This window comes from Diprion similis, chromosome 8 (genome assembly GCF_021155765.1).
Source record: "Diprion similis isolate iyDipSimi1 chromosome 8, iyDipSimi1.1, whole genome shotgun sequence".
Lineage (NCBI taxonomy): Eukaryota > Metazoa > Arthropoda > Insecta > Hymenoptera > Diprionidae > Diprion > Diprion similis.
Genome location: NC_060112.1, coordinates 24,280,757 through 24,305,164, shown reverse-complemented (window position 1 = coordinate 24,305,164; position 24,408 = coordinate 24,280,757). Strand labels below are relative to the sequence as shown.

At 39.0% G+C, this 24,408-nt stretch overlaps 1 protein-coding gene across 4 annotated transcripts in view; it reads left to right on the top strand.

Moving 5' to 3' along the window:
- LOC124408989 (mucin-5AC) overlaps positions 1-24,408 on the top strand; it is a 47,023-nt gene that overhangs the window by 16,825 nt on the left and 5,790 nt on the right. For 3 of the 4 annotated variants that reach the window (XR_006929483.1, XM_046886368.1, XM_046886367.1), the window contains exons 2-8: positions 16,589-16,859; positions 18,296-18,440; positions 18,901-18,987; positions 19,143-19,269; positions 20,180-20,881; positions 21,024-21,443; positions 22,615-22,740. Coding sequence is in view for 3 of the 4 variants with exons in the window: in XM_046886368.1 (XP_046742324.1) it covers positions 16,612-16,859; positions 18,296-18,440; positions 18,901-18,987; positions 19,143-19,269; positions 20,180-20,881; positions 21,024-21,443; positions 22,615-22,740 (1,855 nt within the window). In the remaining variant the exon portion in view is untranslated. The remainder of the gene's footprint in view (positions 1-16,588; positions 16,860-18,295; positions 18,441-18,900; positions 18,988-19,142; positions 19,270-20,179; positions 20,882-21,023; positions 21,444-22,614; positions 22,741-24,408) is intronic. The other variant, XM_046886369.1, reaches the window with a different exon arrangement.

Here is a 24,408-nt window from a genome sequence, read left to right as displayed (position 1 = left end):
TTGAAAAACGAATTAAAAAATTTAGTTATACGAATTCAGGAAGAATTCATAAAAAGAAGAGATTAAGACCAGCAGCAGGTATAATTGCAGGAGTATCAATTTATCGAAATGATCGTTAAAATCATTCAACGGAATCGAGCGCTACGGTCTCTCTTAATTTCCAGTTCCTATATGCATAACGTATGAATTAATACAAACATCCGCGTATAATATTGCAAAATCGAATGAAAAAAAAATAACAATTATACCGATAATGTTATTATTATGATTTCTCATTGTATACGTAATAGTATAGAGTATGTAAGTGCCTTTAATGATGCACAACGTATACTCGCGATGACGCTGTGATATTGATGATATGAACTTTATTCTCTTCTCACATTTTATTCGATCACTAATCGCTGAACTTTACGAATTATAATATGCATGAAAATGCAATTATTTCAAATTTCAGTCCAAATGGGGTGAAGTTAATGTTCCAAATTTAAAAAGTTCCGAAAGCGCCTAATTTCGAATTACTTAGTGCAGGTGACAGTTGAAGTAAAGAAATGAAATTTTTACGAAATAAGAAAGTTTCGAATGGGGGCGGAAAACTGATCTCAGTTCAATGTTCCGAAAATTGAAGATAAAGAAAAAAAGTTTCGAAAAATAAAGTTACGATCGAGTTAAACAACGGAAATTAAAATGAGAAAAACTGAAAATCAGAATGAGCAGCTGGATTCCGATTGTAAAAATATGTTAAATTCGAAACGAAGAAAGATCGATATGGCGAAATTTCACTAAGCCAGAAATTCACAGAACTGAAAATCCTCGATCAATCGTAATTTCGATATTTCAGATTTTTAAATTTTCTCAATTTCGCACTTTCGGAAAAGTTTGCAGATTTCTTTACTTCAAGTTTTGCCACGAAAATATTCGCCATAAATTTGGCACTTTCGGAACTTTTCAAATTCGGAATTTCAACCCCACCCCCGTCCAATAAACGTTTATGTACATCGTAATAATAAATTTTCCTTTATAAATAATCGATTCCGAAAAAATAATTACAGTTCAAACAGTGGAGATTGATCGATAAATTGGAAAAATTATGATTAATCGATAAAAAAGCTTCGTAAAAATTTCGCTTATAATAGATCAATCGCGTATCGTGAGAAAAGAAAATATAAAATCGCAAATGCAATTGGAGCAAAGCGGAAGTTAAGTTTTCTTTTAACGTACCAAGTAAAGAAAAAATATAAAATATAGCATCGTACTATAGATTACAGCTGATTGTAAGGTTTCGTGTAATTACACGAATCGTTGCTGCAGCAGTCGGATTGACGTGCAGCTTATTGCAGTTCGACGAAAGGATGGGAAAAGTAGCAGGTTTCAAGATCGTTTATTACGTGCGACAAATGATTATACGCTTATATCGATCCGACCGTTTACATTAGCAGCGTAATTTTTCCGTTTGTGTTCTTTTTTTTTCTTTCCTTCTTCCTCTACCTAAAGCACTAGATTTCGTTTTGAACTTTTACTTCTCTAGTGATAATAATTATATATGAAATTTGATAATAACAAATAATTAATTGGTATAATATATACATAGCTTGTATAATTTTTCCGGCTATTTTTGTCTAATTTCAAATCGCGTTTATCGACGTAATTTCAAGATAGCGGAATAATTTTGCAATATTTTTATTTTCTTTTTTCTTTTGTTAAGGAAAATTATCAACGTGCTTTATGGATTTGACGCTTGACTAAATGATTAAACAATTTTTTACTCATTGTAAGTTAATTAGTGAGACTAAATTTCGGGACTTCTTTTTTATTCCACGCCGCTGCACATATTCTATCAAATGTCAATTCATAAATTAGTTCGATAAGATCTGGAATCGAACGAAACGAGAAAGAAATATTTCTGTTAAAGATTCCTTATAGATTAGTTTTAACTTGGAACGAGCTGGTATATTTACATATCATCATTACGAATATCTCTATATATGTCTATAGATACTAATAAAAATTTGTCAAGATTTCTTGTACATTTGTATTATGTATGTATATATAAATATATGTATATAATAGATATCTTCAGGCAAGGTTGTTAGAACAAGGTTGAATATCGTTAAAGGTAAAGTTGTACCTTTAAAAATGCTTCGAAAATTTCTCTCCGGAATTTCACTCTCATCCTACAACCTCTTATACGATTCCAGTATCAACTTTAGGTTGTAAAATGGGATCGATTAAATGGAGGAAGAAGTCGACCGACCTCAGAATCTTATTTAAATATTCTATTAAATTTAAATATGAAAATTTTTTGTATTATAAACAAAAAATGAACTACTTTTTTTTTTTCTTCAAAATTCAAGTTGGTAATAATGTTTCAAAAAAAAAAAAAAATGCTATCCAAGTTTAAGATCTTGATATTAATATTCAGAGGTTTTCGTATTTTCCATTTGAATAACATGGGAGAAATTGTGTCTTTTCTTGTTTCTTGTTTTTTTTTTTTTTTTTTTTTCTCCTCTCAACTTTGGAATTTTATAACTTGTCAACGCATTAAACGTCAACGATAAGATCAGATTGTCGTATTTTTGTGTAGGTAATTGAAGACTCTATCCAAAAAGATCTCTTGTCATTTTACGATAAATCTACTCTTTTAAAAGTTACTTAAGACCAAGTTGTTGAATTCCATTGATCATCGTCATGACATACTTTATACAGTAATTAATCGATTGTTATCGATTCGAACGAGGAATCGAAACTGCACGCGCAGCTTTTGGGATATCTATGTATATGCTAAAATTAATAATAAGACTAATTGCAAGTGTTTTATTTTTTTCTATATATATTAATCGTATACACAGACGATGTCTCGTTATTTCAGGTGCAAATTGTCAAAAATACAAGTTGTTTCAGGTGTATGTTGTACTAAGTATGTGTAAATATGGTGCAGGTTGATCACGATGCGATGTGCGTTCCTCCACATAAACCGTCTTTTCTTCACTCGAAGAGATATTTTCTTATATATACCTATATATAATGTATACATACATATGGATTTACGTTTTAAACACAGACAAACCTCGTATCGCAGCCCCTGAAGAAGAAGGTACGAGTATATAGATTTAACCGCATTCCAGAGCGATCATCGTTCCATCTTTTCATCCTTGAACCCCACACGCTGCTGCTGTTCATGCATGTAAGTGGACGCAGCAGCTGGAGAAATTATTGTTTCTCATATTTTTGCTGTATTATCGTGGTTTTTATTGTTGTTGTTTTTTGTATTTTTACTCGAAACATTCGTTTGAAATAAATTTCTCGGTTATTTCGGCAAAATCGTGAATTCTTTTTTTTTTTTTTTTTTTCAATGTCACGTGTTTTATCACGACTTACTTAATATCCCCGAATCACAGGATTGAAGTTAGTCAAGTTAGGGGAAAATATCATTGTTTTGTTAATTTTATAACGATTTTTTAAAGAAGTGAGATTTTGAAATTTGAGTGTCTTTGGTTTTCCGACAATTCGAAAATGGCGGAATAACGGAGTTTCTGGAGCGTTACGGTAACCAGTGTGTCCAATATTCATGGAAATTATGGAATCGGGGAATTCTCAGGGAATTTTATATCCCCTGGAAAAAATTTGGTAATCTCAGGGAATTTCAGGTCGTATCTGGAATATAATAATTTTCATTCTAGGTTCGTAAAAATTTATCCACTTGGTGAGAAGAAAAAAATTTTCTTTCAACTTTCAGGCAATGGTCATGAACCGAGTTATGATTTCTTAAAAATTGTACCTGATAGCGTATTCTTACAAATTCGCCTCACAATGAGCTGTGCTCCGGTCAAATATAAAATATTCTTGTTCGTATGACTGTTGTATTTTTCATTTATTGTTTACATGAGAACAAACTGGACAAATAACGATTCTTGTTTGGGAAAGCTGGAATTCTCGGGGAATTACGTTTTCACAAATAACTGAACACTCTGAATTAACGTTAAATATATATACTAATTTCAATATGATCGAAAATCAGTGCCAATGCAGGCTTTGTTTAAAAAAAAAAATCGAGTGTTTAAACAGAACTGCGGACGCGTTATTATTTCCACTGCACGTAGGGTGAAAGTGAGAAGGATCGGACTGCCGCAACCTTGTGTCGTGTCCGAAAAGAAAATTGTAAAAACGTCGATGCGACGTCGGTTATAAAAACTGGTTAACTCCTCGAGTCTGCAACAGGCTTTTCACCTCGTGATTCGCAGAGCGATGCATCATGGGAATTATTATGTATGTACGAGTGTCGGTGACGAGAGTTAAAAAACGAACAATACAACGAAATAACGGAAACAGGAATTGTTTATAAAATAAAATTATAAACAAAAACAGTCAATTGTAAATAAGTTAATTCGGTATAATAAAAAAAAAGCAATATTTGTAAACTATACAGATTTTGAAACGATTTATTAAGGAAATATGCTTTACATTAATTGCAAATACTCGATTAAATTCAAATGTTAAAAAATTTTTTTAATATAAATGTTTATTTAAACAGAAAAAAAAATATATAAAATTTACATTTTCAAGTAGTTTTTTTTTTTTTTGTTGTTCTTTTCTTTTCTCTCTCTCTTTCTCTCTCGCGTTATCTCCCTTTCCTTTTTAAATTCCGGTTCACAATTTTGTGAAAGTTGTAAGACTGCAGGCTGTGCACGTCTCAGTCTCACGATATATGCTCGGTGTAATTGGGAAATTCTTGAGAAACACCAAGGAAATACATTATACACATTATATATGTGTATATGTACATACATACATACATGTATAGGTATAAATAAATATAATCTGTGTAATTGTGACTTATTGTAGAGGATCGTATATATATTATTTTAACCATGAAATCTGATATACGATCTGCTAATCAGAGATAAAAAAATAAGGGGTGGGGGGGGGGGGGAGGCGAGAGAAAAGAAAATTAACGATACAGACCTAATTTTATTTATGTATACCTGCATACTTTCTTCAAAATTTGAGACATCGGATTTACGACTATTCGATTAAATAATAAACAGTTACCTGTTACCTGATGTTTTTTTCATTCATAGTATGTATAGAATGAATGTGTGCATATATATATATATATATATATATATATGTGTGTGTGTATGTATGTATTTATACGTATAACACGTAGAGAAGTTCAAGTTTTAGTTCAACGAGCTGATATTGCAATGCCACCGCTTAATGCCTCTCCAAAAATGGATTGATGTGTATTATGGATGTAATCTTTCGGAGTAAATCACTTTGACATTTTTCAAGGCTCGAGTCACCTGCAGACAGGTATATACATATTTACATATACGTATAATGTTAAATTATTACACGCGTTGCGAATTAAGCTGAGGAATGATAATGGCGTCAGCAAATTTCTGCAGCCAATTTATTTGGGTAAAAATATTATACATATTATAAATCGTTGCAAAGTTTTTTTTTTTTTTTTTTTTTTTTTATAATTGTCAATTTAATATTAATATACATATTACAATACATATACATGCATATTATAGAAGAAAAAGTTTTCTCGAACGTGTTGATATCGAACAGTTCGAAATTTAATCGCTGCATACTTTCATAAAATCGCCGCAGGCTGATTCAAATTTTTACGAGGAAAATGTCTCAGGCGACGAATTTTAATTATTAAACCTGTATTATATAGTATATATATATATATGTATATATTATATTCGATAATTTATAGTCTAATGAAATTTTACTGATATATTTATTACGCGTATAAACTTGCGTCAGGTTAGAAATCTTGACGAGGTTGAATTCTTAATAACATTATATAAAGTTGTAACGAACATTGAAGTTTTATTAAATTAGTTTTGTGTTGTTGTTTTATTTATTTTATTTTATTTATTTTTTTTGTCTTTTACAATTTCAGAACCACTCTATTAACAAAGTCGAGTTTCAAAAAGCAATAATCTTTAAGACGTGAATAAAAAAACATTGCCATTACTCGCGAGTGAAGAAGAAACGAACGATATTTAATTCCACGGAGCAAACCTCTTCGATGCCGGAAACTCGCCTCGCCGCGGGTGTGATGAGAAATGTGCGCCTCTGCAATGTAATGTCGAAGATGGTTATATTATTCTCATCGCGTATGAGATAGGCGCGAAGCGAATGTCCAGGCTTCGCTGGTCTAACTTACAATAAGCAGAACTAGGCTCTATGTGCTCACTCGGAGTCATGCAGGACTTTGAATTTACACCCAGCACGTAACCTCACCTGCGGCTACAGCAGTTCTCACGTGGAACAAATGAATTATCCTTCTTTTTCTTTTTTATCATCTTTCTCTTCTTCCTTTCTTTTTTATTACAAATTCTTTTTCTTCGTTCTGCGAACTCTCTCTCTCTCTCTCACTCTCCAGTAAACTTGTCCAATATTGCCATGGATAAAGTAAACTCTATTTATCTATCTATTTGTCTATCTATCTAACTATCTATCTATCTATCTATTTTATTCTTTTCATGCCAGTTCCGTATCTTTCTTTGCGGCTCTGTTGTATTATTGTAGAGGATGTTTTCGTCGGCTGGAGATCGGTTGTATACAGGATGTTGCTATATCTTGGAGCAAAAAATTCTATCCGAACAATTGGTGGTAACGGTTTCAAATACGTGAGTAATTCGACACCCAAAACTTTTGACGTCTTGATTTTCTTGGCTAAATAAAAGAGACGGGAATTGATGGTGGAAGGGTCGGAATGTAAAATAATTAAAAACGCGAAAAAAATGTATGTGAAAAGTTTAGGAATAGAAAAGTTAAGATATATAGATAGTCAAAACATGGAATTGTACGAATCAATATAGAATAATTGAAAACTGGTGAAATAGAAGAGTCACAGTGTAGAAAATTTACAAAAATGGCAAGATCTGATTTGTCAAATTTTAGAATGTGAAAAGTTGAGCGATAAAAATATTAAAATATACTAAGTTGAATCATAGAATGATTGAAATCGATGTAAAAGTGTAGAAAAACACAGAAATTGAAGCGATGATCGATGGAAGGAATTTCTGAAAACCGCGAAAATCGTCATTCGACGAATTCTGTGACGCGGAAACTTTACGGATAGGTAGAAAAAAAACGTAGTAATACAGATATATCTCAGATAAAAAAAAAAAAAAAATTTCAACATCCTGATATTTCCCCGCGTCATATTTTGACCCATATTATCTCTATAGGATAAAAATTGACGATAATTCATCCAAGATAATTATCTCAGATAATAAATTATCTAGATAACGTACACTCCGCGCATTTATACTCCACTTCTTCAATGAACTTTGGTGTATACTGTATATATACGATACCTACGTATCATGTCGTTATCTTTATAAGATAAAAGATTACGAAATTTCATCTAACATAACCATGTCAGATAATATGATCCATGTAATAAGGTACTTACACATACCCCTACATCGGGCACGCATGCCGTATACATAACTACGTATCGTCTCATTATCTCTATAAGATAAAAGTGGATTAAAAATTTATCAAAGATGATTATATCAGATAATAAATTATCTAGATAACGTACACACCGCGCATTTATACTGTGGATTCTTCAGTGAACTTCGGTGTATACTATATATATATATACATATAACCAAAGATGATTATCTCAGATAATAAATTATCTATGCAATATAAGGTGGAAACTGCGCATTTATCCTAAGTTCACATTATACTTAGCTCCTTCGGTGGGCAGGCATACTGCGTATATAATACCCGGGTATACGTATCACGTCGCCGTTGGCCCGTGGCGAAGCGTGACGGTCGGTCCGTCATCGCGTGCCTTTGAGCCGATCTTTAAAACTGCACGGTCGCGATTATTATTGAAGTCTGCGAGAGTCGTACTTACGTTTCTTTTAATGCACGCTTTGCTTTCGTGTGTGTGTGTGAATCGACAATTTCAACCCACCTCTTTTCCTCTCTCTCTCTCTCTCTCTCTCTCGCTTCATTCGATACTCAACGCGTCGAACTGGAGCAAGGCGAACGCCGATCGCGGGACGGAAAAGAACGGAAGGAAAAGGCAGAGCCGCGTTCTCATTGTCGGAGAGTAGAGTTGAGCATTGCGTCCGCGTCGTCGTCGTCGTCGGCGGCGGCGTTGTCGTTGTTGAAAAGATCCGGAAAGCTGTATCGGAAACCGCAAGTCCGCCGAGTACCTGGCCTACCGCAACCCTGCCAGTAAGAAAGAACCTGCGGAAATATCTCTTTCACGGAGGATCTCTCGATTACGCTTTCCATTTCTTCGCTCGATTCACTTTTTTTCTTTTTCTTTTCTTTTTTTTTTTTTTTTCTTTCTTCTTCTTGATTTGGTTGTTTTTGCTGCTTTTCATACCACCGACGAATTTTATTCCAGATTAGGGGAAATTTTTTTTTTCCCCTAGTCACGTCGGTCACGTTTATTGAATTTCCAACGTTCATACTCGCGAATTCTTTTCATATGTAAAAAAGGAAAAGAAATTTGAATTGAATTTTTTTGTTTTTTTTTTCTCCCTTTTTTCAAATATATAATAAACTTTTGATCGTTAAACACTGGATAATCGAATAAGAGTCTGCGAAACGTGCAGGTTTTCAAAAGATTGAAATATCATTCTTCCTTCCTTGCCGCATATATGTATGCATGTTATATTATATACGTTACGTGAGAAGATGAGCTTCTTCTTTAAAATAACAAGTATACATGTGTGTATACGTGTGTGTGTATTATTTGATTATCTTTCTTCGAGGTGTGTTACATACATATAATGTGTGAATTGTCTGAAATGATGCAGGTTTAATTTCTTACACGTTATGTGTATACCCATATACATTTGTAAAATTGCGGGTGTGCAGTTTCAACGCGAACTAGGCTGGGAAAGTAAGCAACCGAATAGAAACCTCCTTTTCATTCTTCTTTTTTTCCCCTACACTGCATTCACCAACTCAGGTGGATTTTGAAGAGAAAACGAAAGAAAATTAACCGAGTTTTCAAATTCTATGACTTCTTTTTGATGATTCTTTTTACCGGGTTACAGATTCTTCGATATTGCGATAAATATATATAATATATATGCTACGGGATAATTGTAAAGCAAATTGCAATAAAAATTTTCATCGAAAGTTGCTTAAAATAAACAAGAAAACATCGATCCGTACAGAATTTTTTACGCATCGATTAATCGAGTCAAAAAAAAATAATCAAACTCGACCCGATTGAATTGGTAAAAATTAACCGGTTAATAAATTATTTTGCATTTTTTTTTCAACGGTGCATTTGAAAGAAAAATTTCATGAATTTCAGTACGTCGTCTTAATAGTGGAAAGTTTTGCCATAATTTATAGTTTGTTTAATAATATTTTTCAGTTTCAGGTAAAAATATGAATATTCATTCATCTTTCACTAATTATATGAAATAGGTACTTAGTTAGTGAGACAACGATGATAATTGATACTTAAATCACACGAATTGATATTGTAAGGAAAAATAATCAAGTCGGTCGATGAATCGAGTATGAAAAACGATCGATTATAGTCGATTACCGGGAAAAAATAATCGATTTAATCGAAAATCAGTATGAATGAAAAAGTACTTTCTCTATTCGAACAAGCCGAAGATTCAATATCGATGCGAATTCCACACCCGGCAACGTGATCGAGTAGGTACATTAACAGGGTGTGGTGTCTACTCCTCCTTATATATTATTGAATCCTGAAATTATCCTGGATTAAATAGAAATGTTCCACGATTCATGGAAAAAATTTGGAATAATTTGATTTATCCTGGCAAAGTTGAAATCATGCAGTTTTGATTGAAAACTGGAATATTTGATTTCTGATACGCGGCCTTCTTACAGAAAGTATAATAAAACTGATCATGCCTTCAAAGCATATACGTTGAACATCTACAGATATGTAAACTTTTTTAATCAACGACTAACCATCTCATCCTATTCCTCAAAGCACATAAAAACACAAAATTAAGGTCCTCGAGTTTTTCAACGAGTTATCCTTGAAACTCCTGAAATACTCGTAGAATCCAAATTCTCGATTGAAGTAGACACTCTGTTTGATAACCATAATATGTTCCATCTATCGCATCAGTCGTAGCCACCGTATGATCCGTAGGGCAGGGATCCCACTAGGAAAGCAGGTGCAATTGGTTTCCGATCGCGATAGAGCCTTGCGGGAATTGCTAGTCCGCGGATACGCCAGCGAGAGAACCATTAGGTATACCTCCACACCAACTCTACTCCATACCTCTTATTACATATACACACGCCGGTATAAGGTACCGTTTTGCTCCGGGGACCGTGGAAGACGCAACGCACTCGTCTGTATGAAGGAACGAATCCGCAGGCTTGCAGAGGCTTGCAATACCTAACCTATACCTAACCTAACCTAAGCGGTTACCTTAATTAACCTTAACCTAACTTAACCTTAACCTAACCTAAATTAACCTTAACCTAACCTAACTTTAACCTAACCTAACTTAACCTTAACCTAACCTAAATTAACCTTAACCTAACCTAACTCAATCTATACCTAACCTAACCTCTACCTATACCTATACTTATACATATGCCTGCGTTGCCGCAAAGAGTAGGTAGAAACCGCGTCGAGGAGGATAAGGTGAGTAGCCTGGGACACCCGAGGCAATGACCTTGCCGCTCTTATAAGCCAGCATCGTACCTACTCGTCGTCGTTATCTCCGTCCTCCGATCAATCGGCTAAACTTTACCAACTACACGCGATTACAGAGCAAATTCTCCACCTGTGTTTATATTCATCAGGGTTCACCGCTTACGTACCTACCTTATTATGCACAGGTATTCCAGTCTAGGATACCTTGTACCTACTTCGGGAGCCGAGATCGTAATGTTTATGCTGCTACTGCAGTCCTTCGGACGATTTTCATTGGTACTGTGCTGCGATTAATCGATTTATTGAGTTTGGAGATTAATCGTTTTTCTAATTAATCGATTAATCGTTTCTCCGATTAATCGATTAATCGACGGTCTTGGTTCGCAGACTAACGATTAACGTACGGAATTATTAAGGCACAGCTTCGATTAATCGATTAATCGCACAGTATTAATTTTTATACCTGGTATGTAGATGTTATAAGATAGAACTTTTTAAAGTTCTCTTTATATATTTATGAAAAATTACCTGAAATTACACTGATACAGTTACAATGTTATTGATGAAGTGTATTTTGCACTGCAGTTTTATGTTATAAACTGCACGAAGCCATGAGAATTGAACAAAAACCAAAATGTTGTAAATCGATAAACAAGATTTACGGATTTTTATCAAATTCTACGTTTTAATAATATATATGATGTATCTATACCCTAACTACTGTAAGAAAAAAGAGTTCAACCGCTTGTTTTCTTCTCACGTTCAAAGTAACAGGTTGAAAAAAAAAGAAAGTGTCTTCAACGTGCATTCGTTTGCATCAGAAACAGTGAAATTAAATTTCACATAACTTTTGCAATTATCGTTTTTTAACGGAGGTGGAGGTAAGAAAGAAAAAAAACAACAAAAAAAAAAACAAAAAAACAAAAACAGAACCTCGTTATTTTGTAACACTTTACGTATATTACGAATGCGCAATAATGTAGATAAGGAGAAGAATCTTCTTCCCCGTGAAACTTTCCCGTTTCACGTTTCAAAATACAAATGTTGATTTTATTCAATGAAAGGGAAAAATTTTGTTTCAATTATGGCATATTCGATTACGCATGTCTGACAATAATTCTTTCTAAATCGTCCAAATCCCTCACTGACTTTAGTGAAGTTGAATAATAAACCGCCTCGTTTGGATTGTTAAGAAAAGTTTTAAAAAATGTGTTTACAACGTACGATAAAAAAAAAAAAGAAACAATGTAAGAGAAAAAAAATAAACGTAAACAATAAAAATTTATGAGAAGAACAGAAATCGTATCGATCAAATCTCTCGATTTCGCGTCCGTCAAACGAGACATGTAAATTCAATTTTATATACAAAACAGAGTGACGTACGTACGTACGTACATATATCTATACCTGAATTATATACGTATTTGCACACGCGTGCTTCGTGAATACTTATATGAGCAGTCATATACGGCACGTATATTACCTATCGATCGGGTTATATAAATTTCGTGTGAAAGAGACTCGCCGCAGGGTGTGGATAGCGAAATCGTATACATATATCTATACATATATTGTACAGGTATTATAAATATATTTAAATATCTAATTGCGCGGCGGAGGAAAGAGCGAATCGCATGCGTGTTTAGCTACTCCTGTCAAAGCTGACATTTTGATATACGAATTCGGGGCGCGCGTTGTTACGTCGGGTTATTTCGTTCCTTCTATTCGTTTCTCCCGCTTTCTATACCGCCTAAGAGGACCACACGAAACCATCTATGTCCTCGCATGCATTCCACACACATTATATATATATATGTATGTACGCCGAGCCTCGAGCGACAAGACCGGTAACACGTCCGACGATGAGACGCACTTAGAGACCATGTTGGTTCCTTCCAACTTCCAACTTCCAACTTCCAACATGGAGGGTAAAGTATCGCAGCAACCTTCTATACCTACACGAGTGATCGATTTATCTCAACCATATGCGCAGGTACAAATACGAGCTCACAGGCTGATCGGCGAAGTCTGCTGCGATTAATCAATCACGCAAAAATTAGACACACACTGTCGTAAGACGTAGGTGTATGGTATAAACAATACACATTTACTCACAGGATCTTCAACGGTATCTGACAAAAGTTTGAGGTAATTAACCAGTCTCGTCCTGTAGGGTGGATGTACTCTACAGTTTTTTTTTTGTTTTTTTTGGTCACCTTAGCACCAATTATGCAATGCATAGACTCTATTCGTTACTTGTAATATGAGTCTGCGGACGGTAATGGTTATAGGTACTGAGTTGCTTTGGTTTAAGTCTCATGAGCGAAATTAATAGCCTTCAAACCACTAAAGCGTACCTAACCGAGTATAAAAAACTTTTCATCATAACTTTTGACACTCAATGTGTCAGGTTAATAAATAAATATAAAATTTCGCGTGGGGGTTAAAAGTTTTATGGGGCAATAGTTCGGAAATTACAAACATGTGATATTTTAATAACGAATGATGAATTGTTCTATATACATATTTATCTTCTCAAGTTCTTACCCTCATACAGAATTTAGTTCATCTTACACCCTGACTCCTTGGGTATAAACGACATTTCAAAGACACCATATCCACCATGCACGCATCACTCGGCCCCCCTAACAAATCACGCGTGCGAAATATCAACACGCCCAACATGTCCGGAGATTCTAATCATCATCGGGTCAAACTCGGAGTCAGCGAGAAGGCGAGAACGCGTTCACCGCTGGTGTAACAGCACGTAACCACGTCATGTAGGTAGGCATACCAATACGGACGTTACTACACAGTGCCATGCAACATCTGTATCTGATCTCCGGGTTCTGGAAGCGCTCTCTACTCGCCCACGCAGTGTTTGAGTGTGTTGACGAACCCGCGGCTATCCGATCGAGGGCCTTCCGCAATGAAAGCCGGCCTGACCAGCTCGCCGCATGTAAAGAATTACGTACATACATACATACATACATGTATCGCGATACGTAATCGCACGTTACGTAGGTACGTCGGTGCGGAGTAAACGGCAAGCCCAGGTCGTTCCTCTTCGTCCTCTTCGTCCTCTTCTTCTTCTTCTTCTTCTTCTTTCTTCTTTCTTCCTTCATCTTACTTCATACATCGCGATAGACGTTAATGACTCGTGTCGAACAGGTGCGCTCGAGAGTTGTGAGATGCTGGAACTTGTACGGACGAGTCGCGTAATGTTGCGGTGGTAATATGATCGCGAGACTAACAATAAGACAGACGGGAAAAGGTGCTGCCAAGAGTGCATCGTGGATCCACAAGGTCGGTCCGACTACCTTGAGCGAGCGCATCCATCCATCCATCCATCCTCCTGACTTCCGGGTCTGTGTCGAGTCATCAATTCGGTGATCGATTTCGTCATACTTTGGTATCGATCAGTGTGATCGACAGTCACACGAAGCGCATGATGCCGACATCGATCAAAAATATCAACACCTTTGATCTGCGCTGTGATGATCGACACATTGATTGTGTAAGAGCACTGTCACTGCCGCTCAGGACGATTGAATGATATGCGTTTTCACAGAATCGTTATATCGACTATACTTTATCAATACGACACTCGTATTATTTAAAGAGTGGGGATTGTTCGGTGGCTGACTGACCATTTATTAAGGAAACTCGTCGAGGAGAGAGGAAAAGCCTCGTTCTATGATCAATTTAGGCCCCCCTCTACCCCCCCTTCCTGTTCGTGTGCCGAGCAGCCGCAGGGCTCGGAATACTGTACAAGTCTGACATCATCATCGGATACATTCACCGTCCGATATACCTTGTCTTATTTTTGCCAACATTCATGGATCTTTCCAAGAGGGTTTAATTTAACAAATGTATATACCTTGACGATGTCGTATAATAGTCAGTTTAACGTATTATATAAACGAAAATCGTCAACAAATCGATGATCGTTTTTCATCCGTCATTTCTAAACATATTATCATTCGAGCTACGATTCAACTTATGGATATATCAACAACTGCTCAATGAGTAACGGCCGAGATGACCCAAGACAAGGATGTCGTTTGTCGACGCTCATCGTTGACCAAGTTCACGGAGTTTCAATACTTTTTTTCTTTTTTTTTTTTTCTTTTTTTATTTTGTAATAACTCGATGGTCTGTCCTCACACGTCCTTGGACGTCCTTGCCGCGCAAGTGCTGTTGAGAAAGGAACGACGCGTGGGAGAGGATAGCCTGCACATCGTGTATATGTATGGTACATGCATACGCACGTGTTTCACTGTGTATACACACAAACGGGACGTAGGCGCGTTCGAACACGACGGCACCTGTCATCGCACTTCATGGTTTACTTGTCATCGCACACAGCTACGTGCAACGCAGTTTCACTATTCTAAACGTCCCTTTTCTACGTTGGCTTATGAAAAGTCCCATTTTAGTCCTGCATGTGGCCTAGTTTTATATCTATTGTGCTTTTCGTGATTGACGGAGGATGTTTGGACTCAAAATGTTACACGTTTAAGTCATCCGTGCTTCTTGTTGATTGCTTTTGGTATTAGTGACGAGCGGTTGGTTTCAATTAACATCGGTTTTCACTATGGCTTGATTGACAGTTTTGACACGTATGCGATTCGATGCTGATACGCCAAGGTGATGACCAAGTGACGCCCGACGTCTTAACTGGTTTTTTGTTCCAAAGCTTCATCAAGTCGACGTTGAGAATTTAGTGAAGTCATTGAAGTAGTGCAATTTGGTACAATTAAAAGCGGAAAGTTGATCGGTTCGTACTGAAATATTGCGACAATCATCGCCTAGCTGGTTCTGGGTCGCGCTGTGACTTCACTGTAATCGTGAATGAATTGTTCATTCTTCATTTCGTGTGTTATGTCCAACGCTGGTGGACATCGTCTGGCACGGTGCACACCAGCTGGTTCCTTATAAAAGTTGTGACTAATTGTCAGAAATTTTCAAAGAAAGTTTTCAACGGTTACTCATGTGCGAAATGCGAAGCAAATCGATTTAAACACACATCGTATGTACGCGACGAAGTGATTCCAAGAACGATGATGCAGCTTGAAATTTTGTCTGTGGTAATCTGCACGCATCGAGTCGTCTCTGAAGTTTGATTTAAATCTCTGGAGATGATTTTTCATGAACTTTTCTTTCTCTTTCTTTTATTCTCTTTATTTTGCTCGATGATGAGGAATCGGTACCGCGGAATCGGAGAAGCGGTTTTTGCTCATCATCCCTGGTAAAACTGCAACTGAAATCGACTCGATCGCGATGCCTATGCGGTGAAAATGTGCCGAACGGCCGGATACGCTTTCGTGACTGGTGCCAATTATGAACGAAGAAATCCTTCTAGTTGACTAGACATGGATGAGAAATCGGCCCCTCTTACCCCGCTACTCTTCCCGACCACCGTCGTAGGTACTCTTTTTTTCCTCTCTTTCGACCTCTCGTCTTATTTACCTCGCCAATTGCCTTGCCTGCGGTAACAACGCAATCATCTTCAACTCCCCGCGGTTTTTTCCAAGGGTGCAGAGTGTGTAGAACCAGAACTATTTCGCGCTTGTGTGAAAAAGCTATGTAACCGCAACAGCCTATAGTCAACGCAAGGTTGTTGGGCGGATTTCTAATTCGTCGAAACCAGAACCACGAATTAACGATCCCGAGCGTTTTATTAATGCTTCGAGATACATAATTAATTACGCCATTCGCGATTTACGAGGAATTATGACGAACGATCGGAATTTCTGTAGAATTAGTCATTCGTTTGACGCAATTGTAAAGACATAGTAAAACCCAGGAAATATTTTTCTTCTTTTTTGAGAGGGAAGAGAGAAAGAGATTTTCTCGATACAACGCGTCTCGCATTATGAACATCCATGATATTTCATTTCATACTTCCTCGCTCCTTTTCAGGCTAGTCACAATTCTCACCCAGGATGGGACTGACCGTCACTGAGGACACACCGGCGGACATGCTGGCTGGGAACATGGAACTCCTGGTTCAGCTTCCGCCCCGAAACGATGACGACTATGATAACGACGATACGTACGATGGGGATGACGACGAGCACCGTCATCAAAACGGTCGGAATCATCACCGTTACCACAATCATCACATCACAAATGGACATCATCCTCGTCGCACTGGGAACGGAAATGCGCGAAGAGTAACTGTGGCCAGAAGGTATGCATGTCAAATGGCATTTGACTGGAAAAAGAAAGAAAAAAATCTTTTTATTTCCAGATGTTATTCCTCTAAATTTTTTTTTTATTGGACCTTGACGTTAAGGCGATAATCTTTCCGTCAGATTGTAGTTGAGGAGGAGGTCAAAGTTTCACTGGAAAACTGTGAAATCTGAGCTGGTTTGGAACCGATTGCTCATTTCCATTAGTACCAGGCATCCTTGGTGTTATAATGTTGATAGTTAATATAAATAAAGTATATTTCGTTGGATGAAGTAACTGTTATATGTATAGGGGAACGATTTGCTCACCGTTGCAGCAGGATATTGCAGTGGTATAGGAAAGTATTTCGTGCATACAATTAGAGTGAAACGGCAAGGTTTTGCAATTTGACAAAATATCGAGGACAAAAATCTCGGCGTCAATTTTACGACGAGTAGATATGCGCAAACTTGACCTTGTCCAGCCTCCGGCGTGGCGCTACTTTGAGACTATCTTTACTCGTTCGACTGCACAATTACACTTTATTGCTTATAAGAACGACGACGGTCGTTCACAAGTATATATGTACCTACTTATTACGGGTAACAAGTCCTCACTTGTCCACAGACATGAGAGTGTGTCTTGTATACGGTGAAACGGAGAAAATTTTCTGTTGCGGTTGCCGCAGCAGCGTGTTACTTGACTCTTTAGAAAGTAGATAAACATTGCATCTTATATATATATATCTATCCGTAGTCCATAGCTACTCTGCTATCGTCGAGACTTCCAGTCTGCGTGACACTGGTATTAACAATCGGTCGAAGACCGTGAAGTCGAATCTCTCCTCCATGCATATTCCTATTTCGCATTATCATCAATCCACGATTCATTGGGTTATCCGAAACCGGAAGTCCCTGGGGTAATCCTTTCAGTACCTACATCCTCATCCTCTTGTGCGTCAAGCATCGTCTGGGTTATCATCTGGTGGTCGTTGTTACGCAACAGATTCACACGATGCTCTCTGAACCAGCAACAAACAGCACCACCGGCACCAGAGTTTGCCGAGCTGCCGACCATTTGTATTCTTACTTTCAAATATGTACAAGAACCGTAACCGTTACTGGACGGACAATCGATTACGTAAAGAGAGATGCAGGGTTTACTTGGTGGTCCTGTCTTGTGTCCAAGTATTGGTTGGTATATACATATATATAGTCGTTACCGGTTATCCGTCAGGGACCCTGAATAAAACATCGTTCACACACCACCAACTTCTTCCTTCTTGGCGCACGATTTGCAACTCAATCCGTCATATTCATCGAGAAATTTTCAATGGAGGCTTTTAGAATTTTCGTCATTTAAAAACTTGTATGAAGGATATCGCGTGGTTTCAAAACACTCGAAATTAATCGTCTCGACTTGATTCCAACCTTTTCTTCTCCTCTACTCGCTTAGCACACCGATGATGGATCTCCTCGTCCAAGTGGCAACGTCCCAGAAATTGTCTGCGTCCAGCTACACCCTCGAGGCTATTGGAGAACACGGCTTGGTGCTCACCCATCATCCTAACACACCGATCGGCGCGCTGGACGCGTTACAGGTCTGTATCGTATTTAATTGAGGATGTAATCCTGATCGTTAATTATTATCGATATTATATCTACGTGAGAATTACGTCATTATCTAGCTTTCGCGCTTGCATATGTATCATTCTAACAGCATCGTGCAATTCGGCATTCCCTTGGCGATAATTTAATATGTAATAATATTATTATCATCATCATTGTCATGATCTATTGATGATGAAAAATTTACAGTAAAACTATGCAAGTGTGTTTGTGTGTGTATGTATGTATATATATATATATATATATGGTATAGATGAGAAGGAGTGTCCCTCTATTATAACGGGGATATAATGACACCTGGATCTGAATTCCGATTCGTTTTTCTTGTCATATTTTATTTTTATACACCTCCCCGCTGCTGCATGTCTCGTATCGTTTATATATACCAAAGGTACCTATATACCTAGGTATGTTAACTTGATGATTGTACAGGTGAAGCTGCTACCCAAACAAGGCACGTTCGCGCCGATGAAGACGAGGCACGCAAACCAACCGTTCGAACCGACGTTTCGGTTACAGGTAAATTACAATACGTAATACCGGTGATCTTATTACCCGCCTGTCCGCCTACCAAGGCAGGTGTGTGTTTTTTAAGCATTCCACCGCAGTGCGCGTCTACCTATAATACGAAATTCCCGAATAAGAATCTATAGATCCTTTGCTTCGCGTCGCAGGTCCATTTGCCAAGGAATCAGTTATACGTGTCCAGGGTAAGCTCGAGGATGAACCTGGGAAAAATTCTCGACGAGGTCTGTCGCGAGAAAAACCTCGACAGGAATAACTACGAGCTTCGACATCCCGGTGAGTGAATATTCGGTTTAACGTCTTGTTATAATTTGTATACTTATATATCTTGTTAGAATTGTCGTCTTTCACGGGTTGATGAATGTCATCGTTCATCTCGCTCTACGTCGTGAAAAATTTTTTTATTACTAAAATACGCGCACAATTGACTAACTACATATATATATATATATATATATATAATCAGCTATTATATTCGACACATTGTTACCTACGTGATGACGAATGTGACGAACAATGCGACTCAGAGACGTAACTACCTCTCGGTGATCATCATTTAGCTAACTGGTGGCAGGCTTCTCGGTGTATTGATACACTCGTAGAGCTTCGGGAAGCCCCGGTGAAGTTTCGAGGAACGAAGAATCTAATTAGCCCTGGAATTCCGTGGGTTTTGTATATATACGCAGTTTCTAAAGCGGCACCGCGATATAATATAGATCGCACGAATTCGTGGCGAAGAGAGTGTTTGTTGTGTTGTTTGGTTGTTGTGAAGGTGTTGAAAAAGAAAAAGAAAAGTTTCCTCGTTTTTCCTTTTCATTCTCATATTATTATTATTATTATTATTATTATTATTATTATTATTATATTATATACTTTAGGGGCTGGTGGGGGAAAAGTTTTGTAGAAAAAATCGTAACATAGAAAATGATGTACTCAGAGGGTAATCTGACCTTGAAAATTAATTGAAAGTCGATAGAGGCGCGTTGATCGGTATTCGCCATCGTTATATTATACCGGTACGTAATTTCTAATTTCGATTCGTAACCTTATACCTTAGTTCTCCATTAACTTGAACGCGACAAAGAGGCCAACGTGTAATATTTCTCACTTGAGACCATCACGTGATGGCCTCGGGTGTTGTGTTTTAATAGATAATAAAATACATAAAGTTGAAAACAAATTTCAGCGAACATCGAGGAGACGCTCGACCTGTCGCTGTCGCTGCAGGACTACCATCTCCAGGAGGTGACTCTCTGCCCGAAGCGTCGTCCGTTGGGATCGTCGCTTAGCTCGCAGGATATAATGGCGCTTCAACGTCAGGAGGAGAGGCGACGTCAGGAAGCGAAACAGAGCGTCTTTGGTTTCGCGTTTAAAAAATCAAAGGAGAGCTCTCTCAGTACCGATAGCCTTGGCGAAAGAAGCGTTTCTCCGGCTCGTAGCGACGGTACCGGAAGGAGCGTGAGTCCTCAGGCACCGACGGTACCCATGAGGCCTCAGCGGAAACGGCGACCGGCTCCGAAGCCGCCGCTTCCTCGCGCCGAGGTCGAGACCAGCCCCAGTCCCAAGGAACCCAAGGATACGGAAAAGGACAACGAGAGGGATAAGGCTGAGAAGACGATCATCAGCCACAGTCGCAACAGCAGCGATAGCTCAGGATATCACGAGGCATCTGTACTCAGTGATAATCTCGACTCCAACATCAGGGCAGTCCCCGAAACACTACCGAGGAGAAGCAGGCTTCAGACGCCATTGTCGGTTGAGTCTCCAGGAAGAACACTGGCCGAGACTTCGCAGGCAAGCAAGAGTCTCGGGAATTTGGCTGCAGCTTCTTCTAACCAGAGAGTTACCATCGCTCGTGGAACCAGCAACTCTTCCCTCAGTTCAGCAGGTGAGTTGGTTTTTCTTTTTTTTCTTTTTATCTTTCTTGTTTTTCATCGTCGTGATATTTATATCGTTGGTACGTAAAACATAATTGCAACCACTTGTTGTTCGTGGTATCTTATTGAGATAAATACCATCAATCCTTGCAGGTTTACGAAAGAAAAAAGCTGCTCCAGCACCGCCGCCACCGTCGAGGCCTTTAACCTCGTCAATCTCGACTCAGGCTCTTGAGCGCATCGTGGATTCCGAAGAGTCCTTCAACTCCGTCGCTGAGACGTCGTTGCCGACTAAAGCGTCATCGGATGTTGCCGTTGCTACTACTAAATTAAGTCTGCAAGCCCAGCCGCGGTCCAGTTTAGGGTCTGAAAATTGGGCCTCGATCACACCAAAGATCGACGAAGTGCAGGTCGAAGAGAAACCTGCTGCGGTCAACCTCGACTCGGCTCGATCCTCCGAATCAGTTATATTTTCGGAAAATTCGACGCCTAGCGTCGTACCGAGTACCAAGGTCGTCGAGGTCGCAGCAATCATTCCTAACGTAGAAATCGCTAGTGCAGAACGCAAACGAGGTAAGCTAGTCCGTAGCCGTAGCAGCATGGAGCACAATGCGACCACCTATAGCTTCGTGTCCAGACATAGTTTGGAGAACGTTGTTGAGGCTGGTGAGGCGACGACGACGATTTATGGTAGCCGCCGTGATCGCTCCGCGTTTAACAGAGTTCCGGAAACTCGCAGGGTACTTTTTGCCAGGTCGTCGATACCTGCTGTCGAAACCGCGTCTCCTGATCTTTCCGGCTCTTTGAAGTTTAACGAGATTGTCGACGATATACCGACTTGCGGCTTGCTCGAGAGTAGATTTAGCCCCAAGAGATCGCACAGCGGGAATTACATATGCGATGAACGTTGCAGGGTTAGAATGATCAAGCAGAGTCTTAGCTTTCAAAGCACTAACAGGCTCAAGGATACGAAGATATCGAACAGCTACGAGATCCCCGGTGGATTGACATCGTCGCGGAGCTTTCAGGCCAAGTCGAAACCGTATTTTTCCTTGGACAGTGCCAGCGATCAGACCAGTTTAGGGGATGTTAGACTGGCGCGGTCGAACAAGGAGGTCAAAGTTTCATCCCGCGAAAATTCAAAGTCAGAAATTCGATTTCAACCTGCCTCGTCATTCCCGCTTAGCAATTTGCAGATATTCGCGATATCAGCTAAACCAGAAAGCATACAATCCGTTCCTGTACCCACGAAGCAAATTTTTGTACCTGAGGTCAGGATTCACGAGGATTTTTCTCATCTTGATAATCTACCCTCGCTTCCGAGTTTGATTCCAAGTTCTGACGGTGGACTCGAAGCAAGGGTGGACAGGAAAGTTGTCAGCATTTTTAAACCCCCGCCTCCTGGTCTCGTTAGTCGGCAAGAGTCCAATGAGAATTGGAACAGCTTTTTGATACGATTGAATTCCATTCTAGAGAGCAGAACCGGAGAATTCGTTTAGGGCGTGCCTACCGGTTGTCACCACCTCACCAGTCGACGCGTTTATCATTGCAATCAATCCTGCGAATATTCAGTCCATTTGTCCACCAATCAATGCATCGATCCATGATCCATCTATCCTCTTATGCTACGCTTGCCGCTTTTACTAACTTCTCTTTCACGGTGGCGGGTCCTTCCGTTATTCCGTACTCCTCGAGTCAGCCTCTCTACTTTTCTCTTCTCTTCTGTTTCTGTATTTCAATATAGTCGCCCCGGTCCCGAAGCCCCGTGGATTGATTCACGGGTTGGAAAACGCTGCTAACACTTCCACCCCTCCCATCAAATCACCGCCGTATCTACCCTCGCCCACGCCAAGAGACCAAGCCACGCTAAGTACGAGTAATTTAGATCAGTTAGAAATTATCCCTGATAAGATTGTCGGCGAAACGACAACGGCCGTTAACAACGTCAGTAGCCACGAGCCAACCGAAGGACAATCGTTGAACAACACTGACGTTATTCCGTCATCGAACCCGATCCCAATACTTCAAGATGAACCAGAGTCGACCATAGTTGATCCAGTAGCTAAGGAACCCGAGACAATCTCGATCCGTTCGAGATTTCGAAATGTCAAAGTCCCCAAGAAACCGAAACGCAAGACTCTTGAAGATGCGGAAATGAGTTTTAGTGATAACGGAGAAGCAGGAGAAGTGGGACTGAAAGAAGTACTCGACAAATCACTTTCTACCGGTGTTGAAGAAATTGATGATGCCGCAGTATCGCGTGTCGATAAAGGATCGGAAGTATCTAATGATCATGAGAAAACCGTACAGGAACGACGTTTCGATCATACAAAGAATAGACGCGTTATGGTTCAGAGGAAACAGATCATTTCTGGATCTAATTCTCGGCATTTGACGCCGAAGGATTCTCAAATCAGAGCTGAGAACAACGATTCCACGATTACGGATTGTGTGAGATCGTGCGCGGTTATATCGACGATACCGAAATGCGATAATTTCCAACGTCCGAAGCCCAACGATGATGGAAAAAGATCAGGTTCCGAGTCGCCGGACTACGAGACAACCGGCAGAGTTGATTCGAGCATTGGCGCTGCTCTTCGAGCCGAAAAATCAATTCTGGACAAGGATAATCAGCCAAGCAGGTCGTCGAAAAGTCTGGAACACGCCGAGGGCACCGACAACGAACTTGAGCTTGAGAATTTCGAGATGTTTGAACGGCCGAAGGCCCCTGCAAATTGGGCCACGGTCCACAGGAGTCATTCCGTGCTCAACACCTTCGAGATAAATACCTTCGAGGGTGGCGGACGACCCTTGACCTCGCGATCGGTCGACTTCACCTTCGCTTTGAACCCAAACTTAGCCAGAAATATCTCGGACTTATCGACGGACGCTTATCCCACCGGAAAACATGCCCGCCATTCTGCAACTTACGACAAAGAATCCAACTACGAGATAACAACTCCCACCTACAACAACGAGTTGCCGCCGTTTCTTGCCGATAGTATTACCTGGGAACGGCGGGAGTATTTAGAAGGCGGTGGTACGGCGGGGGATGAGGATGATTATTCAGGTGCATGTCGGGTTATAATACGTATAACATTTTAGTAACACTCGTTGACCCTTTTAACACTTTTTACTACACACAGAGAGAGACTTTTCTCGATTAATTTTTCTTCCGTACTAACAGGCACAATTATACCTGTGATTCATTATTATTATAGATATACTTATACTTTAGTTAGTCTCTATTTTACAAGAATTGTACCTACTGTCGGTGGAGATTTTATAATTAAGCTATAATTGTTTACTCCGTTTCTGCGGTGTAGGTATATCGTATGTAATTTTTTCTCGAACTATTCGAAATAAGTTCAATTGGTTATTATCGGTTCAAGTTAAATAATCACACGGATGTCGAATGATCGACGCGCACTTGCGTGTGTACTTGAAATTTAAATGGAAAAATTTTTTAAACTGCTCTCATGGTTCGCGTCATCGCGTAGGTACTTGTGGCTTCGGTAAACGTCGATGTGTAACTATA